At 54.8% G+C, this 23,246-nt stretch overlaps 12 protein-coding genes across 12 annotated transcripts; 8 read left to right on the top strand and 4 right to left on the bottom strand.

The window, feature by feature from the left end:
• Positions 1-91: 91 nt before the first annotated feature.
• Positions 92-1,515, top strand: BKA78DRAFT_244186 (kinase-like domain-containing protein; the record flags this gene model as incomplete). Its single annotated transcript, XM_066884011.1, has 2 exons — positions 92-1,036; positions 1,087-1,515. 2 exons carry the CDS (start codon positions 92-94, stop codon positions 1,513-1,515), a joined length of 1,374 nt encoding a protein of 457 aa, XP_066749524.1.
• A 471-nt stretch (positions 1,516-1,986) lies between these two features.
• BKA78DRAFT_302889 (uncharacterized protein) lies at positions 1,987-2,930 on the top strand. Its single transcript, XM_066887490.1, has one exon. It carries the CDS (start codon positions 2,400-2,402, stop codon positions 2,847-2,849), a length of 450 nt encoding a protein of 149 aa, XP_066749525.1. The 5' UTR covers positions 1,987-2,399; the 3' UTR covers positions 2,850-2,930.
• A 207-nt stretch (positions 2,931-3,137) lies between these two features.
• BKA78DRAFT_291476 (uncharacterized protein) lies at positions 3,138-3,626 on the top strand (the record flags this gene model as incomplete). The annotated part of the gene is made up of 1 exon (XM_066885902.1): positions 3,138-3,626. The coding sequence occupies one exon, from the start codon at positions 3,138-3,140 to the stop codon at positions 3,624-3,626; it is 489 nt and encodes a 162-aa protein (XP_066749526.1).
• Positions 3,627-3,961: 335 nt separating this feature from the next.
• Positions 3,962-5,996, bottom strand: BKA78DRAFT_348853 (uncharacterized protein; the record flags this gene model as incomplete). Its single annotated transcript, XM_066890701.1, has 5 exons — positions 3,962-3,985; positions 4,042-5,352; positions 5,400-5,735; positions 5,784-5,933; positions 5,982-5,996. 5 exons carry the CDS (start codon positions 5,994-5,996, stop codon positions 3,962-3,964), a joined length of 1,836 nt encoding a protein of 611 aa, XP_066749527.1.
• Positions 5,997-7,126: 1,130 nt separating this feature from the next.
• BKA78DRAFT_348854 (superoxide dismutase) lies at positions 7,127-7,986 on the bottom strand (the record flags this gene model as incomplete). Its single annotated transcript, XM_066890702.1, has 3 exons — positions 7,127-7,776; positions 7,833-7,905; positions 7,963-7,986. 3 exons carry the CDS (start codon positions 7,984-7,986, stop codon positions 7,127-7,129), a joined length of 747 nt encoding a protein of 248 aa, XP_066749528.1.
• A 732-nt stretch (positions 7,987-8,718) lies between these two features.
• BKA78DRAFT_302893 (mitochondrial 54S ribosomal protein uL13m) lies at positions 8,719-9,982 on the top strand. Its single transcript, XM_066887491.1, has 3 exons — positions 8,719-9,002; positions 9,126-9,486; positions 9,589-9,982. The coding sequence occupies exons 1-3, from the start codon at positions 8,982-8,984 to the stop codon at positions 9,702-9,704; spliced, it is 498 nt and encodes a 165-aa protein (XP_066749529.1). The 5' UTR covers positions 8,719-8,981; the 3' UTR covers positions 9,705-9,982.
• A 114-nt stretch (positions 9,983-10,096) lies between these two features.
• On the bottom strand, positions 10,097-11,121 carry BKA78DRAFT_291480 (uncharacterized protein; the record flags this gene model as incomplete). Its single annotated transcript, XM_066885903.1, has 3 exons — positions 10,097-10,251; positions 10,279-10,925; positions 10,988-11,121. 3 exons carry the CDS (start codon positions 11,119-11,121, stop codon positions 10,097-10,099), a joined length of 936 nt encoding a protein of 311 aa, XP_066749530.1.
• Positions 11,122-12,094: 973 nt separating this feature from the next.
• BKA78DRAFT_276525 (cytosolic regulator pianissimo) lies at positions 12,095-16,610 on the top strand (the record flags this gene model as incomplete). Its single annotated transcript, XM_066885569.1, has 3 exons — positions 12,095-15,860; positions 15,912-16,075; positions 16,136-16,610. The coding sequence occupies exons 1-3, from the start codon at positions 12,330-12,332 to the stop codon at positions 16,608-16,610; spliced, it is 4,170 nt and encodes a 1,389-aa protein (XP_066749531.1). The 5' UTR covers positions 12,095-12,329.
• A 687-nt stretch (positions 16,611-17,297) lies between these two features.
• On the bottom strand, positions 17,298-18,050 carry BKA78DRAFT_14663 (uncharacterized protein). The gene has a single exon (XM_066882877.1). It carries the CDS (start codon positions 18,005-18,007, stop codon positions 17,447-17,449), a length of 561 nt encoding a protein of 186 aa, XP_066749532.1. The 5' UTR covers positions 18,008-18,050; the 3' UTR covers positions 17,298-17,446.
• A 1,091-nt stretch (positions 18,051-19,141) lies between these two features.
• Positions 19,142-19,698, top strand: BKA78DRAFT_302900 (uncharacterized protein). The gene has a single exon (XM_066887492.1). It carries the CDS (start codon positions 19,365-19,367, stop codon positions 19,605-19,607), a length of 243 nt encoding a protein of 80 aa, XP_066749533.1. The 5' UTR covers positions 19,142-19,364; the 3' UTR covers positions 19,608-19,698.
• An 806-nt stretch (positions 19,699-20,504) lies between these two features.
• Positions 20,505-22,070, top strand: BKA78DRAFT_348858 (ATP-dependent protease-like protein; the record flags this gene model as incomplete). Its single annotated transcript, XM_066890703.1, has 1 exon — positions 20,505-22,070. The coding sequence occupies one exon, from the start codon at positions 20,505-20,507 to the stop codon at positions 22,068-22,070; it is 1,566 nt and encodes a 521-aa protein (XP_066749534.1).
• Positions 22,071-22,258: 188 nt separating this feature from the next.
• BKA78DRAFT_14686 (uncharacterized protein) lies at positions 22,259-23,082 on the top strand. Its single transcript, XM_066882880.1, has one exon. The coding sequence runs from the start codon at positions 22,447-22,449 to the stop codon at positions 22,912-22,914; it is 468 nt and encodes a 155-aa protein (XP_066749535.1). The 5' UTR covers positions 22,259-22,446; the 3' UTR covers positions 22,915-23,082.
• Positions 23,083-23,246: the final 164 nt, after the last annotated feature.

The raw sequence follows: 23,246 nt of genomic DNA on the forward strand, positions 1-23,246 counted from the left end.
CGTAGCTCAAGCTCTCCCGCTGTCAACTTTCCCGCTCGCCGCATCACTCCCGAACACCAACAACCGCCCCACCCCCACAACGAGTGCGACAATGGCCGGCAAATCACGATGGGCTGATGAGGAGGAGGACGCTGAGCTTGAAGCCCAGCGTAAACGCGAAAAAGAGGAGAAAAAACGCGCCAAAGCCGAGAAGCAGCGCAAGCAGGAAGAGGCAGCCCGAGCTGCTGAAGAACGCAAGGCCGAAGCCGAAGCCGCCGCGCGCACACAAGACGATCGACCGTCGAAACGAAGAAAGCTCTCGCCTGCACCAGAAGAACCGCAGGAAGCCAAGGATCGGCCACGGAAGCTGCTCAGATTTGCAGCGCCCGAATGGGGACCATGTCGCCGGGTGGATAACTTTGAGAGACTGAATCACATCGAGGAGGGGTCATATGGATGGGTGTCGCGCGCGAGGGAGACTGCTACAGGTGAAGTTGTGGCGCTCAAAAAGCTGAAAATGGACAATCTCAACGACGGATTTCCCGTTACAGCGCTGCGCGAAATCCAATGCCTCAAGGAGTCGCGACACCGGCATGTCGTGGATTTGCGGGAGGTCGTTGTCGGAGACACTCTGAATGATGTCTTCCTCGTAATGGAGTTCTTAGAGCACGACCTCAAGACACTACAGGAGGAGATGCCAGAGCCATTTCTGCCATCAGAAATCAAGACGTTGATGCTGCAATTGACCAGCGCCATGGGATATTTGCATGATCATTGGATTCTTCACCGAGACTTGAAGACGTCCAATATCCTTATGAACAACCGGGGCGAAATCAAGATTGCCGATTTTGGCATGGCAAGGTACGTGGGCGATCCACCACCGCCGGATCTTACCCAGTTGGTGGTTACGCTCTGGTACCGGGCGCCCGAGCTCCTCCTTGGAGCCAGAGAATATGGCCAGGCTGTCGACATGTGGAGCTTGGGTTGCATATTCGGCGAGCTGTTGACAAAGGAGCCGCTCCTTCAAGGCAAGAACGAGGTCGATGAATTATCAAAGGTATTGCAATCAATTTTGCGTGAGATGTAAGATAACTAACTCTTATCTAGATCTTCGAGCTTTGCGGCATACCCACCGAAGACACTTGGCCAGGATTTCGACGTCTTCCCAATGCCAAATCACTTCGTCTTCCACGCAATGCGCAAACAACGGGCGCCGTCATACGCTCAAAGTTTCCATTCCTGACCGCTGCTGGTTCCTCACTTCTCACATCCCTGCTCTCCCTGAATCCAGACTCACGACCGACGGCTTCTGAAGTCTTGAAGCATGCCTACTTCTCCGAGAACCCCAGACCAAAGTCGACGGCCATGTTTCCAACTTTTCCGAGCAAGGCTGGCCAGGAGAAGAGGCGGAGAAGGGCAAGCCCGCAAGCACCCCAAAGAGGAGACGCGCCCAGAATTGGAGGTGACGTGGACTTTAGTGGGATTTTTTCGTCAAGGGAAGAGGGTGGAGCCGGCTTTCAACTCAAGCTGGTGTAGCCTGCGTGGTATTTAATCTTAGCTTCCTCTGGCGGAGGCATGGTTGGCAAAAGAAATTTCAACTTCAAGATTTCGGGGCAGAAGTCCCATCCATGGCGAGTATTCAAATCACTCGGCCAGGATGTACGTATACAGGAAGCACTCAAGCACCTCTCCCCGCCTTGGAGTTGACAATGACTGGCGATCCGCTGTGGAACCACCAAGTTTTCTTTTGGTCCAACCTACCCCTGATTCCTCCCACTGACCCCACAAACACGGCACGTCGCACTATGCCTCCTCAACGTTCAAGTACCACTTTCCCCACAGCAAACTGCTGGTTGAAGTAATGCGCGCACAGTACTAGCTCACAACTGTGCCTCAGGCTCGTTCGACGCCTTACAGCTGTACCCAGTTTCGCCTGGGGTGAAGATGTTGCGATAAAAATCAACACATGCCGTCAGCAACACAACACAACACAGCTGGCGATCTCAAGACGACACAAGGTGAGACGAAACGAAGTAGAAACAAGACGAGCACCAGCACCGTGGACAGCGTCACCAATCACCTGATTCTGCCATTACTACTGCCTACTCACGACGGCCAATTGCTCTTAGCGCCCTGCACGAATCCGTCAATCCAACCACGCCCATTTCACCAGCTTTTCCTCTCATCTCAGCCTACCTAGCCGCCCACCCATCCTCTCACCACAACCCCTTCCATTTCCAGAAGCCACACCTCACAACAATACTGCCCCCATCACATGCCTACGCACCTGGTACCTGTCTACCCGCCCTGGCACATCGGCCATGCACGGCAAAATCTGTTTCACCCTCGCACTGCCCCTCCTATTCTTCCTCCCCCGATTGTCTCTATCTCCCTGCATCCCTTGACCATCGCATAATCTGATGTCTCCCACCTGCGCACACACGCCCGCCTCCGGCCGAGCAAACACAACGCGGGGATCTGATACGACGAACAGCCGCAGCACGTCACGCCACGCGACGCCCGTCCGAACTGCGCCGCTTCAAGAAGGCCGCCCGCAAGCGCCGATGTTTCGGAAACCGAGGCAGGCGTGCGCAAGTGCCGTGTCGGCAGTAGGCGCGCAGGTAGGAAGGCAGAAGAATGGCGATCAGGAATGCAGCGGAACGGGACGGCGAGTCGGGCTCGAAGTCGGACTCGGAAGGATTGCTCGGATTGGGTGGACGGTTGGTCGGTTGGGGTGGTTAGGTGCGTCGGGAAGCGGAAGGAGCGCGTGGATACATAGGGAAGGAGGAGCTGGTGCCGGAGCAGCACTCGGTGCCGAGTGCATGGGGGACATTGGAACGAGTGCGGGCAGGCAATGCCGAAGGTTGTGAGTAGCGCTGTGAAGGCAACAGCGTGTTGGAGGAGCGTTTTTGAAAAAAGGGCATAATGGCGATGGCAGCATCAAAGCGGCAGCGGCAAAAGGGATGTTTAGAGAAATTGGATAATCAATATTACTGAGGAGAGTTGTTTTGTTTCCGCATATTCGCTCATGCCCGCTGTGATATTAATGCCACCCAGAGAACAATGCAAGGAAACTCGTCTCCTTTCTGCCTTGGAAATTCCCTCCTGACCTTTGACATAGATTTTCCCCGCCTCTCAGAGCGGATAGCCGGAGACCAATGCGTTATCGTCGCCGGCCCTCTTTAATTCAGCGAAAAGCTCCGGATCCAGCTAAGACTTCGACGAAGCATTTGCGTACTGCGGCGTTGTGGAGACGAAGAAGAGGACGATGGCGCCGGAGTTCTGGAAGTGCTTGTACCGCTGCTGCCGGTGCTCCCGACACCGCTATTCGAGCTATCATAGGACAAGTGTGCGGCAAGGTTCACCTTGCTGCTATTGCCACTACTACTACCACTGACCGTGGCAGTATTATCGTCGCTTTTGATTGTGTTGATATTCTTGTTGGAAATGTTGTTGTGGTTGTTGTTTTCAAAAAAGGCGTAGTCGCTGCTCATGCCCAGACTACTGCCATGACTGCTCCTGCTGTATCGCCGCCAAGGAGACCGCCGAACATGCTGCTTTGTATCATGCTCGCTGAGTATCATCAGAAACGACGCCTGCAAAGTGAATCGAGAGGAAGACCGAGACGCAAAAGAAGAGAAAGGTGACAAGAAAAGGAAAAGTTGTGAGAAAGACGACGTGGTACTAGGTGGGGATTTCGACAAATGGCGCGGCAGATTACCGCGCTGGTTGGATCGTGGTTGACACATGACACAGAATGTGTGATGCTGAAACGGGAGACCGAACGCCCAAGGGGATACTGAAATACATGTGCAAGGGTGTCATCAAGTGGGGGTTTATGTATGAATCTTGGGAAGACTAAAAGGGATGGAAAAAAGGTATCCGTATGATCAAAAATATCGCTGTCCGTCGATCATCGAAAGTCGATTGTCGTCGTGGCCGCGTTGATGTAGAAGCGAAGTCGAAGTACGTAGAACCAAACCTACATAATCTGCTGCACCCACACCTGCGGAAAATGTCAGATATCGAATGGCAAAGGGTCAATCGGAGCTTCTTGCTTACCTCCATCTTCCCCATTTCTTTCCGTTCTCTCTTCGCCTCGGTACTGCAACTCGAAATGGCCATCTGCAAATCCTCTTGGTCGCTCATCGTAATCATGTCGTTGTCATCGCGAATCTTGATCTTGAAGTTTTGCCGCAACGCAAACTTGTCTCGTATTTGCGCTGAGAAAGTGTCGAAGCGCACGTTTGGATCGATGAATACGTAGCGCGTATCGTCGGCGTGCACCTTGACACGAATTGTCTTGATGGTCGGCACGCTGCGACGCGACACTGAGGAAGGAGGTGCGCCGCGCATGCCGGCATTTGACGGCCGTCTTGCGCCGCGTGAGGGAACCATCTCAAAGTCCACTTCGTAGACAGAATCGGGCGAATACGGATTCTCCTCTTCCTCCTCCTCCTCAATGTACATGGGCTTCTGAGGCCGGGAACGAGACCGCGTGCTGCTAGAAGTGTAGTTCATGTTATTGTACGACCGATCGTACATGTCGTACAAGTCTTCCGCATAGGGGTCTTCGTCCTCGTCGTCTGAAATCATCATTTGTGGCTGTCGTGGCATTGGCTCTCTTGCCTCTTTGATCCGTCTCATGTCTCGAATCGGGTCCCTCTCCACTCTCTCGCGACTTGGCTCTCTGCGTAACGCTCTTTCTCTGCTAGGATCCCTGCGCATGTCTCTTTCTCGACTTGGTTCTCTGCGCATTTCTCGTCCCATTTCCCGCTCTCTGCTTCCGTCTCTGCGCATGCGACCAATGTCTCTGCTCGACATGCTAGACATGGGGCCTGAGGTAAAGCCTCGCGAGGATGCGGTACTACGTGAAGACGTCGACATTTGTCTGCTGGGCATTGGTCTCTCAGAAGCCGAACGAGAAGGCATTACTCGAGGCTTCGGCTGCTCAAACGCAGCTCGTCCGAGATCCAGAGGGGCAGGCTTGCGGCTGACAACAGACTGTGAGCGACTGCTGTAGCCACCCGGTGATGGCGGTCTTCTGGAATCGTTTTCTGGAGGAGGGGTTGGCGGGAATACGTTGCGGGTGATTGGCGGCTCGGATTGTTGTCTCGAGCGACTCGTCAGACCGGGCTTAACCAGATTTGTCGCAGCATACGAAATCTTTTCCTCAGGTCTGTCGTCTTTGACATTGGTGATTTCGTTCAGCTTCTTCAGCTCGGCCCCTGTGAATCCCGTAAACGCGTTGTTTCGGTCTGTTGCAGCGACGAGGCGAGCTTTCCCGAGATAGTCTTTGGCCTTGAGGTTCTTGACTTTGGCTTCGTTTGGACGGTACACGATTCCAACGGGGATCGAAAAGACAGTGTATCCCTAGAGATGTCAGCCGAAGCCTCCTGAAAGTCACGGGTCCTATTTACCTCTGCCTCTTCCCGAATTGCCTCATCAATCACGTCGTGATCTGGCACGACCTTTTCCCGCGCAGCGTACATCAAGTCCTGCATACCGGGCTCTTTTTGTTGCAAGTAGATGTAGCACAGTCCACGGTTGAACAGAGCCTCGCATGAGTACAGTTTGAACTTGAGACCTAGTTGCTCGTAATCGATGCTGTTGTTGCCGCGGAGGTAGAGTAGAGTGTCGTTGAAATTCGCAAGCGCCTCTTCGAAGTCGCCCATTAAGAAATTAGAAACGCCTTGTTGGAAGTATGCCACGGCGAGGTATTGATCCAAACGCGTCGCGCGTTGGTAGCTGTCGACCTAGGACGTGTCAGCAGCTCCTGGTCTTATCACAGTTGCCATACTCACAGCTTTCTCATGTTCTCCCAGCGTCGCGTGAATTACACCGCAATTGAACAAAATTTTGGATGTGTCGGCGATGTTGTCAAATAATCGCAACGCTTCGTCGAACTCATTGTTGTCGTAAGCGGCCAGCGCTGCAACCCAAGTTTCTATTTCCTGCAAAAAATCAGTTGAGTCGCGTGGAAATGCCGAATCGTGTCTGACCTGCTTAAGAGACATGTCGTTCGTTCAGTGGAAGCTCATGTGCAAGATGTCTCGTGGAAACGGGGAGCTGCAGCCGCTGGAGAACAGCGCAGGGAAGATATCTTCACGTTGGGATGGCCTTGGTCACGGACTCTAGGGGCTCTGCTGTTCCAGGACGTGGTATATGTGCCACTGGGGCTATCTAGCCGCCAGGTACGTGGAGAGGGGTGGGGCTCCGTGGATTAGACACTATTGCCTGCAGGGTGGCGGACAGGCAAAGGGCGAGTGAAAAGATCGAGAGGCAATGGCGACGCGCTGGGAGGAGGTAGGCCTTCCTGAGAGTAGGCGTGAAAGGAGAGGAGGAATTGGCATGCGGGTGGTGTAGAGGGTTAGTTAGCGATTCGAGTCGGAATTGGACCAGCAGCAGAGTGCGGGCATCGTCGACGTTCATTGACTGGCTGGTTCGAGGCCAAGCGGCGCCATGAGCAGGGCTGTCACAGCGCGGCGTTGCACGACTGCAGGCGTATCAGCCAGCGGGTTCGCTGAAGCTGTGAGATGCACCTCGGCCGGGGCGGCTCCTCCATCGTCATTGGCCACACGGCCGACATCACGGCGGCTACGCAGCCATCCACTCCACTTCTGCGCTTCGCTGCAGATGTTGCTCTCTCCACATCTCACCGTCCCTCGCATGCCGCTTTTGCTGCGCTGTTCGTGTGCCCTGCGTGCGCTTTGCTGGCGCTGGCGCCTCCGCGACGACCACAACGTCACCAGGAACATCACGTCCGCCGCCTGCCTGCTGAAACTGCTTCAACCTAAGACTGTGTCTGTTACGTCGTCAAAAATGGTTAGCACTAGCACCAACAAATCTGATGTCACAGAGGTCCTCAGCTCTCTACGAGACGTTGTGCGCATGAAATCTTGTCTTGCTGCCCGGGGTGCCGTCTTGCTGCAACAGCTGCAGTGCCCTATGTTGGCACAGAGTGGACCCAAGAAGAAATGTCAACGTTGGGACGGGGTGCTCGAATGCTCTCTGTCGTGACGCGCTGGGACTTGGTCGTTTGGCAATCCGAATTCGAAAGCTCCCCACACGCCCCAATTGAGGACATCAAGTCTTGAAGCTGACATTTCTTTCGCTACCCACCGTGGCATCGTATTGCTGCTGCTGCTTAGAGCATCCCACGGTCCACCTGCTCTTTGCGCTCTTCCCACACTGTTTTACCCGAACACGAGCAGACCGTCTTGTCATTATCCCAAACGCCAGCGCTGCGGGCAATGACGCCAACGAGGGTGTCCGGGTCGTTCTTGTCGAGCTTGCCCTCTTGCTGCTTGGCGACCACGATGCTGCGTCCAATCATTTCCCAAATCTGGATCGGCTTGTCCAAAAAGATGGTGCCCACGCCTCCTTTGCTAACCTCAACCGTCCCGAAAACACCTCTCGCGGCAGTCACCGGCTTGCCTTCGGATTTGGCCTTTACCGCTTCCCAGATGGCGCCGGTGGACTCGGGGCCCTCGGAAATATCGCCACGCTCGCGAACCGTTGCATAGTAGGTACCGGGCGAAATGCCGCGGAGGCTAAGATCGATGATGGTCATGTTTGGCGCAACTTGGACCATACGGACAAGGCCGCGGACTTTGTTCTCGACTGTAGGGCTGTGGCTCTCGAGAATGCAAACGGCTGCACTGTTTGCCGCGCCCGTGCCGCGTAGAATCGCGTCTCGGCCTGATTCTTGGATTGCTTGTACTATCGAAGAAGGTGAGGCAGTTCCCTCGATGGAGACGAGTTGATTTTGCAAATCACCCTCGACCTTGTTGATGCCTGTCCGTTCAATCAGCTCGACTGAAGATGTGCATAAGCTGCGGAAGCGAGCTTACCAGGGACCTTGAACAGGGAGGTTTGGACATCTTTGATACAGCTCTCACAGCTGAGAGGGACCGCAAAGGTGGTCTGACAGCCGTGTCAATGCAAAGGGTCTGCTAGCAATGTTTATGCGCCACGACGTACCTGGAACGGGGGAATTGCGCTCATGTTTGCAGATTTAGAACGGGTGGAAGCAGACGAGCAGGGAGAGAATGTCGCCGCGATTGTGGAATTTGGCGTGGCATCTTCGAGAACCCGGCCATTTGGGACACGCCTTCTGCCGAGCGGTGGTGCGGAGCAGCGGGCAGTCGCGTTTGCGCCAGCGGATTTATCATCAAAGCTCCCTGGCGTCCCGCACCCCGCTGCCTCACCGCCCGCTGCCCTGGCCGAAATCGGGCAAGGTCGCGCGGCTCAAGTTGCTGTCAAAAGAGGAACCTCAGACAACGACTCCCGCAGCTTTTGCTATTTCTGGTGCTTTTTCAGGTGTCAATTATTTGACATGAACATTTATCTTGTGACTGTTTCCTCTACGCTGGCGTCCTTGTGAGCTAATGCACCAATGGCTAGCCGTGGATTCTGCATTGCAGATGGCTATTCTTTCTTTCCGTGCTCACATCAGATCAGAGTCTCTCATGTTTTGTCCTGTAAAATTGCTGCGCGTTTGATTTCCCTCCTGCATGTGCAATGAAATAATCTGTCAGAAGATGCTCACGACATCAAAGTGAGGTTCCAAAGGTGCACAGAATGCACTGCCCTTGAGGACCCCTCAGTAGTGACACTAACTATGTACTCAGAACTCCCTCACCATTCCCTGTCCAGTAATGACTACGGTTTGATCATTATTCTCAATAAAAAAGTGGCTCGAAACGCTCCAACTTGGACCATCACAATTGGTTAGATCTAACTGCCCAATGGGGTAGCCGTGCTAGCGGATCCCGGAACTCCGCCTCCGCCCCAGCTCCGGTCCGCGTCTGCCGAGAGAGGTCTTGGCTCGATTTTCCCGTCCAGCGCCGAACTGCAACACCAAGTTGCCGCATTACGGTACTATCACATTCGACCTCAACCACCGAGCTCCACCGGCCGACTACCCGGCTCAAACCTTCGCGCACGTCAATTCCTCGATCTCCGGTTCCTGAGCCCACCGGGGCAAGTTTCCGCTCATAATGTCGCAAGTAATCGGCAAAGTACGACCCTCCTCCGCCGCAGCACCCATCTAGACAGCAGTGCCTCCGCGGTCCACGTCCGCGGACCTATTCCGACCAATCCAAAGATATTAGAGACCAGAGACTAACATACGCGTCTCCTAGACCCGTCTCGCCTACTCGCGCGCCTGGCACAAGGTCGACGTCGGTGCCGACTCGCGACCACTAGGACGCATCGCGACATCGATCGCGCTGACTCTGATGGGCAAGCACAAGCCCATCTTCGACCCGTCAACTGACTGCGGAGACTATGTTGTTGCGACCAACTGCAAGGACCTGACGACGACGGGCAAGAAGCGCCAAAAGAAGATGTATTATCACCACAACACGCGGCCGGGTAGTCTGCAGGAGATCACCATGGACCGCCTCATGAAGAAGTGGGGAGGTGGCGAGATCTTGAAGCGTGCCGTCAGCGGCATGTTGCCCAAGAACCGTCTCCGCAAGGAGCGTTTGGCGAGGTTGAAGTGTGAGCTTTTTCCCAGCGACGACTAGGCGTGGCGGATCGGATTTCTGGGGCAGAAATTTGAAATTAAAGGCGGTGTTTTCACTGACAAATAACTCGTCCTAGGCTTCGAAGGCGACTCAAATCCGTACAAGGCAAACATCATCAAGTTCAACGGGCAAACCGTGCCGTCGATAGCGAAACTCGAGGAGGTCAAAAAGACGATTTCGACGCCGCGGTAAGCGGCTGGTACGAGACGGCGGCGTTTGGGTTCTTTGGCACAGGTTCAGAAGAGGCAGAGGTATATCAGGCATGCATGGAGCGTGTATATCAAAATCGAAGCGTTCAGCAAAGGCTGGAAGGCAAGAGCTTCTCAAGAGAGCAAATGTTGGGCGGAATCAAATGACGTTCTGGCTTAGTGAAAAGAAGCCAACACTGAAATGTTTTGAGCCAGGTGGAGATTATGAGCCGGAAATATCTATTCAAATCTAGCACGCAGTCACGTCACGTTTGTCTTCGCTCTTGCATTCAGGTGGTATCAATTTGAAAGACTAAACCAAAATCTCAAAACGCCGTTTTCTCGCAAAGTGATATCGTGCGCGAAATTGGACAATGCAAGACATCGACTCGTACTTTACAGCTTCGCTTTTGCGCCCTTGCGGGCAACAGTACACTCAATCAAGCCGTTGGGGTCGGTTTGCGGCGCAAAGACCTCGGCATCCTTGCCCGTGTTCTTGATTCCCTTGAACCAACTGAGATCTATTGGTGAATTAGATCCTGTTCCAAGAGCTGGATAGTAGTTGTCGCAGCACTCACCAACTTCAAAGTAATGCTTGTTCGGCAGCGAGAAGCTGACCTGCTCGACCAGCGGAGCGGCCGCCAGTATTTGCTCGCTCATCTTGTACATGGTGTTCTGCACACTGGCTGAGTTGTCCGTCGCAAAGGTCTCCAGGATGATCTTGAGCGCATCATCAAAGGCCTTGTTGAAGCTCGACGCCTTGGCCTTGACGTCGTCGAGTCCAGAAAACGTCGCCCAGTCCCAGGTCGACTTGACCTCTGTGCTCAAGATGCGATCCCAGGTCTCGGGCAGGCGAGTGTACTCGTCGCGGTGGAAGCCGTAAAAGGCGGAGCCGGTGCTCTTGAGAACCAGCAGTCGGTCGATTCCCGACGTGATGGAGATGCCGCCCTTCTCGCGCACGTATGCGTCGACCGTTCGCACTTCAGCGCCGTCACGCTGGAACGAGTGCGGGTGCGGCGAGCCGCCAACATTCATGCGGCTCCATTTGTGCGTCACGATGCGCACGTGGGCGCCGTGGATGTGAGGGTACGTTTGCACAAAGTGCGAGCCGACGATGGAGGCGAAGAGTTCGGGAGGAGTCACTGGGTTCTGCTTGGCAAGAATGTAGATGGTCTGCTTTTGAGTGTCGGTGGCTACAACGACAGAGTTGTCGGCTTGGGTGTAGCTGGTTGGAGCGTTAGCTATAGTCTAAAGAGCTGGGCGGACTTGGGCATAGCTGCCACTTACGAGGTTTCAATGTCGCCTTCGAGCAGCACGCGTACCGTCTGCTCGACTACCGACTGGGTGCCATCGTCGTGTTTGTGGACCTTGTACAGCCTGACGTTGTCCTTGCCGTAGCGCGCGTAGTTGAGCTGGGACATGGTGATAAGATAAAGCTCGGGTTGATATGAGAGGCAGTCGAAGAGAAGTGGATATGTAGAGAGAAGTAAAAATGTGTATAGCGAGGTAGTATGGACTAGTACAAAGACCAGCAAGACGCGTGGGCAACTATTGACGCAACCAAGCCAAGGTGGGAGTAGAGTAGCTTCTTGACCTGGGATGCAGCCAGCGGGTGGAATGCCGCTAACGTTTATGTAGTCGTTTGAGGATGCCTTATCGGAGGGCACCGTGAAGCGGACATCGCCATGTGCCTTTGACTGGCGATGCTCGATCAATCAGCTTCTGGTCACCAGTCCAATGAGGGGCCAATGTTGGTTGTGTAGCTCACGCCATCGACTGTCGGAGGCCGCCGCTCTCAGTTGCGAAGCCCCTTGACATGGGGAGCTTGGGGTGCAGTGCTACGGCGGCCGCAGCCCGCGCCGCGGGGGCAGTTTGCAAATCCTGTGACAGGCCATTGGCAGATGCAACCATTATTGTGAACTTGTTTTGCCGTACTTGCCGATGAGAAAAATTGTTGTTCTTTTCGCAGCATCACGAAGATGGGTCAATTCGGGTCATGGCCAAATCAGGCATCCATGCAGCCATATCAGTGCCCATTATTCGACGGCAGACTGAGGAGTGCCCTGGCAGAGGCGTCAACCTTCCCGAGCATGGTCATGGACATGGTCAAGGGCTTGATGCTGGGCTACATTACGCAAGCTCCAGCTTTTGCGTTTCCGACAAAGTCATCCGCGAGAGGATGAGGAGCTGCCGTGGATGCTGAAAAGTGTAGAGTGTAGATAATCCATGGAGTGCAATTGCATCTTAGTCCAGATGGCGCCACAGATTGGCGGCTGCTTATTTTTGTTATTTTTGTCTGGCGTCGTTTCTTGGACCTGGAGAGATGCGCCGTCCCCGCATGTCTCCGTTCCCGCCTCGCTCGCTCGCTCTCTACACACCCTTGTACCGCCGCCCAGACACCAAAGCTACCGTACCGCACCTCTACACCTTGCTCTGCCTCGTTCTACTTCTGCAACTCCAACGACGGCCTCACCAACACTCACTCCACCCCTCTCGCGACTTCACCCCGGTCCCTGCCCGTGAAATGGCAGGCCGCTAGCTCTCCGCCTCATGCCCGAGCCTCACCGCACCACACCGGCGCACCCACGGCATGAGGCACGCGTGTCATGGTTAGCAGTCCAAGTTCTCCATGACGCCTCCGCCCTCTCTCCAACCGCCGCCTCCTGCGCGCTCCATGTCCACCCAGTCCGATGCGCCTCCATCCGCCGACCACTTGTCCTCCAACACTCTCCTCCCTCCTGGTCGCCTCACCAAAGATGGTCGCGCTGCATCGGCCGCAGCCCCCATGAGAGGAAACTCGTACATGACTGTCGGCCCCGGGCCCGGCAGCTTCAGCTCAGAACTCAAGTCCACCGTCTCGCGCGTCGATCTGTCCAGACCCACCCTCGCCGAACATGCCAGCTTTGCAGATGACAGCGCGCGCACTGCCTCGGAGCAGAGGCAGGCCGAGCTGCGCGACAAGATTGAAAAGGAGACCAAGATCAAGATAGGATCGGAAAATCTGCTGGAGGCCCTCAACTCGAAAAATGCAAAGCAGGCAAAGGAGCAAAAAATCAGGGTCGAGGCCGAATTGAACATGTCGAATCGCAAGCTGGCCAACCTCAAATTGGACTTGGAAACGGAAATACAGCGGTCCAGAGAGCCTGTCAGGGAGGGAAGACTGTCGGAATTGTTTCGCGCAGCACCCACACCCGTGGAATCGCGACAGACGGTCCCGACGATCCATGACTACGATGAAGTCGATCCCGACACGGAGTCTCCAACATTCGTTCTTGCGGAGTTGCTACAGGCACTCGAGGCACAAGGCATGCAGCCCGACTATTATGTGGAGCGCGGCAACGCGCTGGTCGAATTGTTCAAGAGGCATCCCACCCTCAAATACGATTTGGCTTGGTCAATCTTTGGTCTGCGCATGCAGACAATGCTGCTCAGCGATAGCCGAGAGGTTGTGGCTGCCGGGTACCGCGTACTGAGATACTCCATAACTGACAGGAAATCCCTCCAAATCATTCGTTCCCTCAACACGGACTACCTCGTCATTCTGTCGCTAATCAAGGAGAGCAAAGCAAGCGTGGAAAGAGAACAGGCTTTGAAGTTCGTCCGCGCATTCCTGGAAGTCAAAGAGGGCGTCAAAGAAATGGCGCGCTCGGTCATTCGCATCGTTGTGGCTCTAGCTGAGCACAGCGACGATCGGCTGAGAAACATCTCTCTTCTGACCCTTGCTGAGATTCTGGTCAAAGACCCGGGACGGCTAGTCGCGGCAGGCGGTATGGGACCACTCACAGATGCTCTAGGCGAAGGACTGTACCATGCGTCGGAGAGCCTCACTGCCTCTTTTCTCTACCTCCTGGACGTACCGAGTCGTCGAAAATTTCTCCGCGCCGGTCATGAGCTTCAGATGCCGTTTGCTGCCTTTACAGACGCATCAGGCGGGCACGCAAATGAAGAAAGGCTCAAGGCCAACGCCAGAGTCATCGCCGCTCTGTTGAAGAGCTGGACTGGTCTGGTAACGCTATGCATGCACGACTTCATGGCTATCAAATCCCTCATGACCTCCCTGTACATTCCCCAGCCGGCGGTTCGAAACGTGATTCTGGAACTGCTTTTTGACGTGCTCCGGATCAAGCCGCCATCTTGGTCTTCGTCATTCTTGGCCGGACGGCGGCTAACCACCTACGGTCGGGTAACGAACCTAAAGAGTGAAGGGTCGACAACATCGGCCACCAAAGTGGAAGAGGAGGAGATGAAGAGAAGCCTGGTCGATCATTACGTGGCCATTATGTTGGCTGTTTTATTGCATTCTGGTCTTGTGCCAGCGCTACTTCATGCCGAGGAAGAAGCGTTGAATCTGACTTTGAAGAGGAAAACGACACTCCTTTTAGGCGAGGTCTTGAAGATGGCCAACGAACTGCTTCCCCCAGCGTGGAGTCAGGAGCTACAGGTTCTGCCTGAATTGCTCAAGTCAGCAGCCAAGTTTGGCATCGACGACCGATTCATTGCCACTGGCACCATATACCAGGTGGACAGCGTAAATCGGACTCTGTTTCGCTCTGCGGCGAACGGAAGCAGATTCGGCATGCACGCAGACCAGGAAGATACTCCGCAGCCTCCGTCATCTTCGAAAGCGCAATTCAGTGCACAAATTGACGAGGCTCAGTTTCGCAATCTCATGACAGACGCGCGAGTCTTGGAGACTCCAAATTATCAAAAGTGGAGGTGGGACATCATTCAAGGCATCCTCGATGGGCCTCTGTACAATCCAAAACGTCTCGACGAAGCGTTACGAGCCACGAAATTCGTTCATCGTCTGATCAACTTTTTCCGTCCTTTCAAGAACCGTTTTTCAATTCTCAAAAATACCCGACCAAACCAACGCTACGTGAGAGCGGGCTGTTCACTCATGCGGGCGCTGCTCAACAGCCCCGATGGCACCAAATACCTCATGGACAGCAAGCCAGTACGGCAGCTTGGCGAGTGTCTTTCTCATTTTGACCGCATGAGCGGTCTGACTTCAGAAGAGCCCATCTTCTCAGCCGTGCGCATGTCTGAGACCTTGGTGGGCGGTTATTTCGCCATGTTGGGCGAGTTGAGTAAAAGCCCCGAAGGCGTCAAAATTTTCGAAAGGTGGAAGATGATTAACATGTTTTATCACATCATCGAGCGGCACGACCGTGAAGACCTGATGAAGGCTCTGCTAACGAACATTGACTACACTCTGGACGGACATTTGCGCATCATTCTCTCAAAAGCCATGACCGCGAGCGTAAAGGAAATTCGCATTTTCGCTGCAAGATTGTTAAGGAAATACGCAACTAAGCCTTTGCAACCTCTTGACTCGCCCCTGCCTGGCACAGGAGTTGCCGAGTGGGCAATCCGCCTGCTCGTAACCCAGTTGTATGATCCGGAGATCGAGGTCTGCGAGGTTGCCATCAAAATTCTCGAAGAGGCTTGTAATCAGCGACGGTCTCTCGAGTATGTTGTCAAGTGCGCCCCAACGATGGACCATCTTGGCGAAATTGGAGCACCGCTTCTTTTGCGGTTCCTCTCTACTTCGGTGGGATACCACTACTTGGATGGACTCGACTACATTACCAGGGAAATGGATGATTGGTTCCTCGGGCGTAACGACTCCTACGTCGCCCTTGTCGAGGCTTCCCTTTCAAGAGCTCTCGCAGATATTCCCGAAAAGACACCCTCCCATCTTGCGTTTGACGACATACCGGAGCCACAAAATTATGGCCTTGTACCACCCCACTTTTATCGTGAGCTAGCCCGTACGCTGGAAGGATGCAAGCTGCTGGAGCAGAAAGGCCACTTTGACGAATTCGCGACCACAATCAAGGAGCTCGGTGGGGAGACCGATGATGCCGAAATCATTCTCAAAGTCAAAGGCTGCTTGTGGGCTGTGGGCAATGTTGGTTCCATGGACCTTGGCGCACCTTTTCTCGAAAACACAGACGTCACACGATACATTGTGCGCATTGCCGAAGAGTCGGAAGTCATGTCCCTCCGCGGCACGGCATTCTTCGTCCTCGGTCTGATATCTCGCAGCTTACACGGGCAAGAGATTCTGATTGAATGCGGCTGGGACGCCACGGTGAATATCATGGGTGTCTCGCTGGGCTTTTGCATTCCGGCAAACTTTCAAAAGCTCTTCTCCGTAAGCCAGATCATTCCTTTTCCATCGCCATGCGATGCTCATGAAAAACAGATCAAGCCCTGGGTCGCAGTCCACGTCACACATACTCCTCACAAACCCGGCACTGCTCAGCCGCATATCACCGACCCCGATCCTCTCAACGCACGCATCCTCAAGCTCGTCACTGATCTCGGCAACACTGTGCTAGCCAAGCGCGCTGCCAATGACTTGCACAGGTATGTAGCTTTGCTTTGCAAATACGAGCACCAACCAAGCAGGATGCTGACTGTCCAAAGCATCAAACTCAAACGAGCGCCCGGGTTCGGCCAGCCAAGACTCTTCCACAAAGTCATGGCCATTCTTGAGAGCCACCACTTCCGCCTACCCGTCTGTCGCTTCGTCATCGACCTATTCGAGAAGGGCATGCTCCGCGCCATTGTCCTAGAGGAAGAAAGCGATGATAGCAGCAGTGACGCGGGAGGCGGCGCGGAACCCGGAGAAGACAGCAGCAGCGACAGCGACAGCGTGAGCGAGAGTCCAGGAGGAAGAAGGGCCATACCGCCAAAGGGGGTTAGAGACGGAGGAGGGGGAGGCGAGGCCAGCAGCGGCGAAGAAGGCGACGGCGGAGTCGGCGTGGGCTTAGGTTTGGGACTGCCCCCATTGAGCACGCGCAATGGCGCGTCGGGAATGCCGCCGCCGCCTCCTCCTGGGAGAAGAGGCCCTCCTGCAGCTAGCATTCGCAGCGTGCCAGGTACCTCCGATGTGACATGAACGTCGCTTTTTCTCTTTGCTCCCTACGCCTGTCTGCTCCTTTGTGTGCCCTCGTGGTGTCTGATTGCCTGCCTTCCAGCCTGTGTGTGGGTATAGGACTGTCTGCTGCCGTCCCGCCCTACCCTCAAGGCATCACTCCATCCATTCACCGTCACTTCGGGATCCCGCTCCTCGGTTGGGAGGCCACAACTCCAAGATGAACCAAACGCGCCGTCTTTTGGGCGGTCATCTCCTTCCCTCTCCCCAACCCATTCAGAGCGCAGCTCTCATGTTATCGCTGCCGCTTTCTTGTCATCCGTCTGACAGCGTGCCGGCTTGTCAATCGGCCGGACATATCGTCGGTCGAAAGTTTTTCAACGAAGGGTGCTGTCTGTCTGAAGGGAGTAGGCAAGGGGGTGGAAGGAAAGGAGCCATGTGTAGGTGGCCATTTGTAAGATAGCGGGACGCAAAGAAGACCGAAAAGGGGGAACACGAGTGAAGGTTGGGGATTCAAAGCGGCAGCAGCAGCAGCAACAGCGGCGGCGGCGCGGCGTGACATGTCATCTGTCGAGTGGAGGGAGTAATGGCCCAACAAAAGAGCATTTTCTTCCGCGTATGTATTGTAAGTATGTAGCTAGCAGGTCTGCGGTGTGGGAGGAGTGGTGAGGGCCGTAGCAACAACCACTGCTTCCGACCGAACCAACAGACAGCCCAGTTGGGGACCAACCAAACAAACCAAACAACCCACTTCTGAAAGCATGAAAACGTTTCGCGGGGCACGATAGCTGTTGGTTGTAGGTCTTGTGCAACATGCAGTGCTTGCCAACCAGCCGCCGCGGTATGCGAGTACGATAGGGCTAAGCGACGATGTTTCCCATGCCTTCCGTTCTGGGTGACTGCGCGATTATGAAGTGTGGATAGGTATGTAGGCAGAGCGGTGGGGGGGAGGTCTGGTGGGACAGGGGCGGCGGACATGCGTCCGAAAAACGCTGAGTTGGGGGACGTTGAGCAGATGAGACCTGCAATACAAAAGTGCTTCTGATCCATTTTTTGATATTTGATGCCCTATATTTGCTGGATGGTAGAAGCGCTGTAGCATCAGATAAGATGCAAGAGCGACAATTCTCAAATCGATTCGGATTTAGGACGCGGACATTACAACAGATGCGGAAAAGAAAAGAGCAAGAAAGGATACACGGGGATACATCCGCAGAGCAACACTGCCAGCAAAGCGTAAACAAACCAGCCCAAGCAATTGGGCAAGCGAGGGAGGGTGATACTATCCACAAGACCCCAAGCCGATGAGCAGAGCTGCGGACGATACCGATGATTGTTCTACCATGCAAGAAGGTGTCCCAAGTAGCGATGAGGGTACATGCTGCATGCAGGGCACACATGTGGTGTGCATGTATCCCCATGTGCTGTGCTGTAGATGGTTCTGCCGGCGGATTGCTCTCTGTGGCCCTGGAGGGGGGAAGCAAGGCAGGGCAGGGCAGGTCGAGGTGTGAGATTGATGCTAGCACCGGTCGAGTTAGCGCACCCGCAGCATATCATTCCCGGCCCGAGGGTTCCTGCTCTGTCGCGTGCGTCCGGGTCGCAGGAATTGCCGGTTTGGGCAGGCGCCTGCCAAGCCATCCATGCGGCCCCGTCGTTGACCTGACAAAAATGCTTGAAGGGGCGACGGGAGTTCCTGAGATTGCCAGGCCGTGGGATTGGTCAAATGCATTGACTACGAAGACGTGGACGATTACGTTGGCCGCAATGACGGAGAGACAACGTGGTCGTCCTCTCGTATTTCGACACAAAGGAGCGTATGCCAAGAGGCTGCGATGACTTGCTGATGTTGTCCTAGACTGGATCCGGTGTCACCGGGTCATGGTTGGTGCAGGCTGTGAACGGCCTGGCCGACAAGCAAAGCGTGGTGGGAATTTGAACGTTGGTACAGTTAGGCGAGGGCGCAAGGCGACCGCTTTGCAATGTGCCCGTCAACGGCTGTTCCTGCGGAAGGTGAGGCTAGTAGTGCGCCACAGGACCAGAGTTGCGACGGGCCTGGTGTTTGAAGGCGAGAGCTGCCTGACAGGGATTGTGTTGAACCCTTGATGACGGGTAGGAATGTAGCTGTCAGCACTCGTGTAGTTCTTGGGTCAATGTGGAGAAATGGGGACCAAAACGATGATGATGTCCTTGACCACGATAGACTCGAGTCAAATGCATCATCGACTATGTAAGCATTTGCGTGGCATGAAGTCCGAGAGCTTAGGTGAGGGGAATGCGTTAGGAATGCGTGCCAGGATACCAAGGTAGGGGACAAGGACGGACTGTTCCAAGTGGTCCGGGGTCCACGCCGTGGGAGCGGAGCAGAAGGATTGACCAGCGAGAGAACAGACAGTGGCGGTAGGGCTGAGAAAAGTCATGATGTTGACATGGCGGAGCCCCAGAGCTGATGTTCAAAGCCAGGGCATCTGCAGGGAATCCAAATTCAAACTTCGTAATGACCAAGGCAGAGTGCGCAGTTGTCGCAATCACAGAAGCACGTTGGAATTGGCAGTTCAAGCCTGCTGCGCTGCTGTGCCTTTGGAGTGAGCACACGTCGCTGGATGGACAGTGCCGACAGTGCAGACTTGTTGGTTGATATACAGACACAGTTGAAAGGATTCGCAAAGGGCAACGTGAAGGAAGAATGAGGCTGGCGCAAGTGCAGCCAACAAGTGGCGGGGTTGACGTTTCTGGGATTTCTATGACGCCTTGACGGCTCCAAAACGACGTCTGGCGTCGATGTGCAAGTCGAGCACGGCGTGTCTTCTTGTAGCGGAAATATTTCTTCTCCGAAAACAGGTGGTCTACGCAGGGAGTGCTCCACAGCGCCGTCATCTGCAGCGAGTGGACCAACGCTTGAGAAGATGTCGACGATCCGAGACAACTATGCTGATGCCGCAGGACCTCAGGATGATGCGGTCGGAGATGGAGGCGGCACGAGGCCATCCCTGTGCCGGCGCCGAGGACGGGAGCGGGGTTTAAAAGAGCCAGAACAAGCAACATGTCTCTTTTAATTTCTGATGTGAGTACTGCAGAAAGTACTCTACCGTGGTACAGTAGGAACTTGGTCGTCAGCAGAGTCCTGTAGCGTAGGAAGCGCACAGGAATTGAAATGTAAAAGGGCGACAGTCGCACAATGGGGCCGCTGCTCGATCTCAAGCCGTCGTCCTGCGCTCTCGCGATCGAGCGCGCCCATGGTAGAGGCCGCAATTGCACACTCCACACATGGCAAATCGCCGATCTAGCCAGCAAAAGCCAATGATAATGACCTCGACGACTCTGACGGTAGCCCACATTGCCCCCCGACAAAAACCACCGCCGTTTGTGCCTGCGCACGCTTCTTGTCAACACCATCTCCGTCGCCATCACCACTTCTCCTCGCCGCCCAACGTCGCTGCAACCCGTCAATCCTGCTGCTTTGTTATGAGCCTGCAGCGCTGGACCTGCGCAGACTCGGTGCCACATCTGCATCTCCACGGTTGATCGTCCCCGGACCCTTGTTTGCTGCCATCCCAGCATCAACCATCGCTCCCGCGACAGCAAGCTTACGGTAGCCGGCTCGGCCTTGCAACCGCCTCTCTTCTGTTCTACCGTGCCTTTGTCATCCGCGCGGCAGCTGGTGACCTCATCATCCTCAGGGCCCTCCTCTTACATCTCTAGCTGTCCGACCTTCCCGCTACTCTCTCCAACTTGCCCCACGGTCCGCCTCCCCTCTCATCACTTTCCTTGGCATTTTACCTTCACTTCTTCCTCTGCATGCCGTTGTATGGAGGGCGTGTCTAGTCTCTTCGCTTTATGAACCTGCTACGCGCGACAGGACACTCTTTCACAGATAGTGAAGAGAAGTCCTTGGATCTGCCCCTAACCGCAGCTGCCTTCATGCGACGGCATGATGCCGCGGCCGACAATGGCAGCAACACCACCGGTCTAGCTGCCTACGAGGACGCTCGCACGCTCGTCAGGCTTGTACAATGTCCACAGTGTTCACGGCCTTTTCGAAATCCAGTCACTTTACCATGCGGCCATTCGCTTTGCCGTCAGTGTCTTCCGGAGCCTCAACTCAGAGAATACATCTCCTATCCCGCAACTCCGGAGCGACAACAAGGCATAGCATGTCCCCTTGCCCAGTGTCAAAAGGTCCATCCTGTCGGCGAGTGCAACGTGGACGTGACGCTGTCCAAGGTCATGAATTCCGTCACTGAAGTCGTGGAAACGTGCAAGGCAGAGGCCGGGGACAGTCCGATTCTGCTGCAAGAAATCCTCCCCGTCAACTCCACAAATGAGTTTCGGACGACGACGCTCTCTGGCGGACGGTTGATTGCGACCTTTTCCATGGCGGCGGCGGGTTTGCTGGACGTTGGTGCGGAGTTGTCCTACACGTCGCTTGCAGGGGACGGAAGCGACTTTTTGGATCTGGACAGCTCGGTGCTCAACCGCTTGCGCGAGGCAACCTCCAAAGAAGTTGACTGCCACGTGTGTTACAACCTCCTCTTGGATCCGGTGACGACTTCCTGTGGGCACACGTTTTGCCGAAAATGCCTCGTTCGCGTCCTCGACCACGCCAACCACTGTCCCATCTGTCGGCGCGCCCTCAACGTTCCTCCTTCACTAGGCAACCAACCAAGCAATGCGTGCCTCGTCGCACTCCTCGAAAACCTATGCCCTCAGATTGTACACGCGCGAGCCGAAGCCGTCGCTCAGGAGGAAAGGGGAATAGCGGAGCTCGACGTACCGCTGTTCGTCTGCACTCTCGGCTTCCCCGCTATGCCGACCTTTCTGCACATTTTCGAGCCACGGTACCGCCTGATGATCCGGCGCGCGTTGGAATCGAACGGGCATTTCGGCATGCTCATGTACAACCGTTCGGGCTCCAATCAGGGAAATTTGGGGCCAACGCACTTTAAAGAATTCGGTACCATGTTGCAGATCGTCAACGTGCAGATGCTACCCGACGGCCGGAGCTTGATCGAGACCCGTGGGTCAACCCGATTCAGGGTGCGCGCACACGCCCAGCACGACGGATACACGGTTGGCAATGTGGAACGCGTCGAGGACGTCGGCCTCGCCGAAGAAGAACGTCTTGAGGCCGAGGACATTCGACAAGCGCTTGCAGAACGCCAGGCGCAAGTCGCTGCTGGCCAAACCCCGCAAACATGGACCTCTTCCGAAGCCGCCATCAGCAGCCTTTCGACACGCGAAATGCTTTTGATTGGTGTCAACTTTATCGAAAAGATGCGAGCCAACAGCGCACCGTGGCTGCACCAGCGGATACTCGACGCATATGGTGGTCCGCCAGACGACCCCGCCCTCTTTCCTTATTGGTTCGCGAGCATCCTGCCCATTGCTGAAGAAGAAAAATACCTGCTCCTCCCCACGACGAGCGTCAGGCAGAGGCTCAAAATCGTCGTGAGCTGGATCCGGCGCATCGAAAGCCAGCGATGGTAAGTCTCTGCATTTTCATGTCTCATTTTAGCCGCTGCTGGGTCTGCGCATATTTGCTTTTTAGAGCGTCATGGCGTGTTCCCTCCCTTCGATCTTTTCCTTTGTCCCTAGCACCCTCAGAAGAGTCTTCCAGGCTAATCTGTCGCGTGCTTGTTGCGATTGGCGCTGACAGGCATTCTGGAAGCGCATGTACAGTCTTATAAACCGCTCTGTCATGGCTCAACGCTTGCTTTTGTTCATCGGCTCCATTGTTTTGGCTTGGTGGTATGCGAGAGGCTCTACTGGCTCCTCCGATTAAGGATTTACTCTTGCTTTGCCAAGGTACCAATACTTATGGGCGCCAACTTTAGACTGAGATCTTGCTCATGTCTTGCATGGGATGCGACGCCCTCGACCGCACTGCCGTGTTGTCTTTCAGCACTGTCTGCCAATGCTGGCACCCGCCTGTAGTCGAACATCTCCAGCGGTCTCTCAGAGGTGTTTTCGTCTGTCACTGACTCGAGACCGCCGGTTTCCACGGGAGTCTCGTGTTCCGCCGGGAGCATCCGCTGTTGGTTCGGGTCCGCACAGCCCATACGTCATCACCACCGATCTTCTGCCTCCATTTCCCGTCACGATCTTAGACACCACCAGCCACATGACTGGGCCACGCGAATCCATTTCCGACCACCCGCGAAACTTTGGACACGGCATCTTGTCATCAGATCTGCGACCACTGCAACCTCCTCAACTGCCAGTCATTTTTATCTCCCTTTTGGGTTCTTTCATTTTCCGATCATCTGGCATCCACCGTCTGCCACTCACGAAAGCTGCTCCGATTTCATATCTTATTCTCTCCATCTTCTAGTCTGCAAACAAGAATTGCTCTGCATCATTGCCATTTGGATCACAGCGTTTAGCACAGAGCAAGAGAGAACAGCAGCATCCGCATCGGATTCGCAGTTGCTGGCTGACTGCCTTGATAGAGGCATTGTACGGTTGAAGCTTTACTGGTTTGCGCCCTTCGTGTTGCGTCTGTCGCGGTGTCTCGACTCACCACACCATTCGATCCCCTCCTTTCTGGTTGTCCTTCTCATTCGCCGTCTCTACATTTGGAGACGTGATTGAGTTTACATCTTTCATACGTACGCCATCATCTTCTCAGCGTTATTCCCCGGGATCTCCCACAATTTCCTTCTG

The sequence above is a fragment of the Phyllosticta capitalensis genome (genome assembly GCF_038381095.1).
Source record: "Phyllosticta capitalensis strain CBS 128856 chromosome Unknown BKA78scaffold_1, whole genome shotgun sequence".
Lineage (NCBI taxonomy): Eukaryota > Fungi > Ascomycota > Dothideomycetes > Botryosphaeriales > Phyllostictaceae > Phyllosticta > Phyllosticta capitalensis.

Excerpts from the sequence above, each read along its gene's own strand:
- BKA78DRAFT_302889 (XM_066887490.1), top strand. The coding sequence starts at position 2,400 with ATGTCTCCCACCTGCGCACACACGCCCGCCTCCGGCCGAGCAAACACA.
- BKA78DRAFT_302893 (XM_066887491.1), top strand. The coding sequence starts at position 8,982 with ATGTCGCAAGTAATCGGCAAA. Across the intron at positions 9,003-9,125 it reads TGTCGCAAGTAATCGGCAAA|ACCCGTCTCGCCTACTCGCG; the intron begins GTACGACCCTCC and ends CGCGTCTCCTAG. Across the intron at positions 9,487-9,588 it reads GCGTTTGGCGAGGTTGAAGT|GCTTCGAAGGCGACTCAAAT; the intron begins GTGAGCTTTTTC and ends AACTCGTCCTAG.
- BKA78DRAFT_14663 (XM_066882877.1), bottom strand. The coding sequence starts at position 18,007 with ATGGGGATACATGCACACCACATGTGTGCCCTGCATGCAGCATGTACC.
- BKA78DRAFT_302900 (XM_066887492.1), top strand. The coding sequence starts at position 19,365 with ATGTGCAAGTCGAGCACGGCGTGTCTTCTTGTAGCGGAAATATTTCTT.
- BKA78DRAFT_14686 (XM_066882880.1), top strand. The coding sequence starts at position 22,447 with ATGCGACGCCCTCGACCGCACTGCCGTGTTGTCTTTCAGCACTGTCTG.